Source organism: Eucalyptus grandis, chromosome 8 (assembly GCF_016545825.1).
Source record: "Eucalyptus grandis isolate ANBG69807.140 chromosome 8, ASM1654582v1, whole genome shotgun sequence".
In the NCBI taxonomy this organism is placed as follows: Eukaryota; Viridiplantae; Streptophyta; class Magnoliopsida; order Myrtales; family Myrtaceae; genus Eucalyptus; species Eucalyptus grandis.
In genome coordinates, this window is record NC_052619.1 from 59,173,412 (window position 1) to 59,177,024 (window position 3,613).

General features: G+C 39.5%; 1 protein-coding gene across 1 annotated transcript; it reads left to right on the forward strand.

Moving 5' to 3' along the window:
* The first annotated feature begins 230 nt into the window (after positions 1–230).
* On the forward strand, positions 231–2,414 carry LOC104417599 (cucurbitadienol 11-hydroxylase). Its single transcript, XM_010028848.3, has 4 exons — positions 231–430; positions 1,491–1,818; positions 1,927–2,076; positions 2,160–2,414. Exons 1-4 carry the CDS (start codon positions 231–233, stop codon positions 2,412–2,414), a joined length of 933 nt encoding a protein of 310 aa, XP_010027150.2.
* Positions 2,415–3,613: the final 1,199 nt, after the last annotated feature.

Consider the following 3,613-nt stretch of genomic DNA (forward strand, 5'->3'; position numbering starts at 1 on the left):
TTAGGGCTTTTTTTGGTAATCATACCCATGATTATCCCTTTGGCCCTATTTAAACCACTCAACTGGAGCAACCACTGCGCATTAGATCTCCATATAGAACCAACGAGAGTAGAGTTCCTCAAATTGAGAGGGAGAGAATAAAGAAATTCAAGAAACCCACCACATATCACCATCAGTCAACAACCAACTGCTACCAAAGCCTGGTGCTCTCTTGAGAAAAAGAACAAACGATGTGGGTGATTGGAACATGCGTGTTGGCATTGGCCATCGCATGGCTCGGTCACTGGGTTTACAGATGGAGGAACCCTAAATGCAATGGGGTTCTTCCTCCCGGTTCTCTCGGGCTTCCTCTCATTGGCGAGACCCTCCAGTTGATGGTCCCTGGCGACTCTTTGGACCTCGTTCCTTTCCTCAAGGACAGAATTCAAAGGTACTTGATGATGCCAAGATCATTTTCACATGAAAAATGCTGATTTTGGGTAATCAAATATCTTTATTTTGTCCTTTTTCTGTACATTTTGGAAGGCATAAAACACAAGGTTTTTCACTTTTGAGTAGCATTTCAGGGTGTAAAGCTGCAAAATAAATGAAAATTATTAGATAATTAAATGAGTTTTTAGACCCCTAGACTGTCAAGTGCAGCAATTTGCCATCACAAGGATTATGTGCAATTTACTTTGAGAAATTATCAACAAAGTTATAAATCTATTACAATTGTGCCAATTCAATTCAGTTTTAATTTTTTTTTTTTTTTGCAAATTCATTCCTAACCCTTTTGTATTTGTACTAATTTAGTCCATTCAACCAATTTTATATAACCAGCGCCAACATGGCATTTTTAAAATAATATTTTAATTTTTTTTTGTATTAAGTATTTTTTTCTTTTTTTTTTTTCCTTCCCTTTCCATTTCTGCAATCTTTAGCGTCGATGGGGTCACCAGCTATCAGCTGACCCTTATCATGGGAAGGGGAAGGGGGAGGGAAAAAGGTAAGGAAAATAAATGAAAAAAGAAAAAAATTATAAAAAATTCAAAAAATATTAAAATATTATTTTTAAAATGTCCTTTAGCGTCGACCAGTTAAAATTGGCCGGATGGATTGATTTTGTACAAATACAAAAATTTTAGGACTAAATTGACTAAAAAAATTATAATTAAATTGACATAATTATAATAGATCGAAGACTTTTTTGGTAATTCTCCTTAATTTACTTTGATACCATGCTGTGTCATAGCAACGAGTGTATTGATGCTTTTAGGCATACTAAATTTGGAATGCTTCAATTTTTAAAGCACTAATTGTACATAACATGAGAAGAATCAATACACTGGAAATTGTGAAGATTACTAAACTAGCTACTTAATTAATGCCTAGATAATTATCGGATATGGTTGTTGGACGAGTTGTATAGAGCATCAATGATGCAAATTCTGATTTTACTTCGTAAGATCAACTGTGAAAATGCCCCTTCGTCGGTTCTGCGGATGTAGGTACGGGACGACATTTCGAACAAGCGTGGCTGGTCGGGCGATAATAGTATCAGCTGATCCAAAATTCTGCCATTTCGTCCTTCAGCAGCATGGCAAACTGTTCGAGTCATGGGCCCTAGACACATTTGCGAAGCTCTTTGCGCAAGAAGGCAAGGCGAGCCTCAATGTCACAAACGTTCACAAATATATCCGAGGCACGGTCCTAAAGCACTTCGGCATGGAGGCCCTGAAGGAGAGGCTGCTTCCTTTGATGGAAGAAGTGTCGCAAGCAACTATAACGAGCTGGTTAGGCAAAGAATCGATCGATGTGAAACACGCCACGGGAACTGTAAACACCAAAGCCATGAACCAAAAAGGCTTTTGAATGATCTTTCCCTTTTCTGCAAGTAAGTTAATCTGTCGAACATAACGTTTTGCTTTTTGATGTTCTTGATAGATGGCAATCGAATTTAGTGCAAAGCTACTGTTCAGTCATGATCCTACACAATCATCGAAGAAATTGGGTGATTTATACTCTTCGTTCATCCAAGGCCTCTTGTCCATTCCTTTGAATATACCGGGTACGATATATCACAAATGCCTCAAGGTAAAATGAACCAATTTATCGGTTAGAAGTCAATCTTATCGTACGAAATCTAAGTTTCAATCTCTGATATATGAATAATGCAGGATCGAAGGAAGGCGTTGTCAATCATTCGAAGAACCGTGAAAGATCGCCTTTCCTCCCATGGGAGACTTCACGATGACTTCCTTTGCCATGTCATGCAAGATATGAGTAAAGAGGAATTCTTGACAGAGGATTTCCTGGTCCAACTCATATTTGGTCTTCTTTTCGTCACTTTCGATTCTGTTTCGACAACGTTAACTTTGGCTCTAATGTTCCTTGAAGAGAACCCTAGAGCGTTGCAAGAAATCACCGTATGAACTGCCAATCCTACATTACATATGCATTACGGCGTCTTAACGAAAATCTTTGCCCAGTTTTTCATTCGCGCTCTTTTCCAGGACGAGCACGAGTCAATAATAAAGCAAAGAGAAATTTCGAAATCCCCGATCACATGGAAGGAATACAAATCAATGCCTTTTACTCTTCAAGTATGCCCCCTAGCTAAATGGTCAAAGTTCTTTAATACAGAGTACACAAAACAGTTGTTGAACCATTGCTGTTCAAAAAACAGGTGATCCATGAATCCTTGAGGTTGGGAAACATCTCGCCGGGATTGTTTAGGCGAACGAAAACTGATGTGGAATGGAACGGTACTTTATCTCGATATGTAATATTGAAAAGTCGTCAAACTCCAACATCAGATCTAGCACTCAATATGATGATTAGAATTCTTGCAGGATACACAATTCCGGCACACTGGGGAGTGTTGATAGCTACTTCCGCTCTTCACTTGAATCCCGAGACATACAAAGACCATCTTACATTCAACCCATGGCGCTGGAAGGTGAGGTGCAAATTGAAAGCACTTGTACATTGTTGTCGTGATCAATTTCAATTGAGCTCCATCGAAGTTGGTACACTGACTGTCGTTCTGCCTTTTCAATTCTAGGAATATGATTCAGATGTGATGCTGAAGAACTTCATGCCTTTCGGATCAGGGATGAAACAGTGTGCCGGAGCGGAGTACACGAGGGCCTTGCTGTCGATGTTTCTCCATATCCTGGTCACGAAATATAGGTACTCGCCTTACCCTTCTCGATACCAACGGCCTTGGTACGCAAGTTCAGCAATCTAAAGCAATGCGATTCCTGAAAGTTTCTCTTCTTTTGCAATCCGATCAGATGGACGAATGTGAAGAAAGGCAATATTCGTCGCAACCCGATTATGAGTCTCGGCGATGGCTTGCACATTAAGATCATGGAGAGACAGAAGTAGAAATTGGTTCTCGCCCTTTGGTGTGATCTCAACTTTGTCTGTAATAAAGGGCTCATACTCTACTCCAAGCCCTTATAAAAAAAACTTCGCCTATAATTCGCATTGAAATTTAGGGTCACTTGAGATGAACTTTTTCATTGTACGCGTGTCGTGCTTCTAGTAATTAGTATATGCTAGTCACAAGCCCGCACTCTACATAGGGCATACCTTGGTATAAGTGTTTTATCGTTATATATTGTCA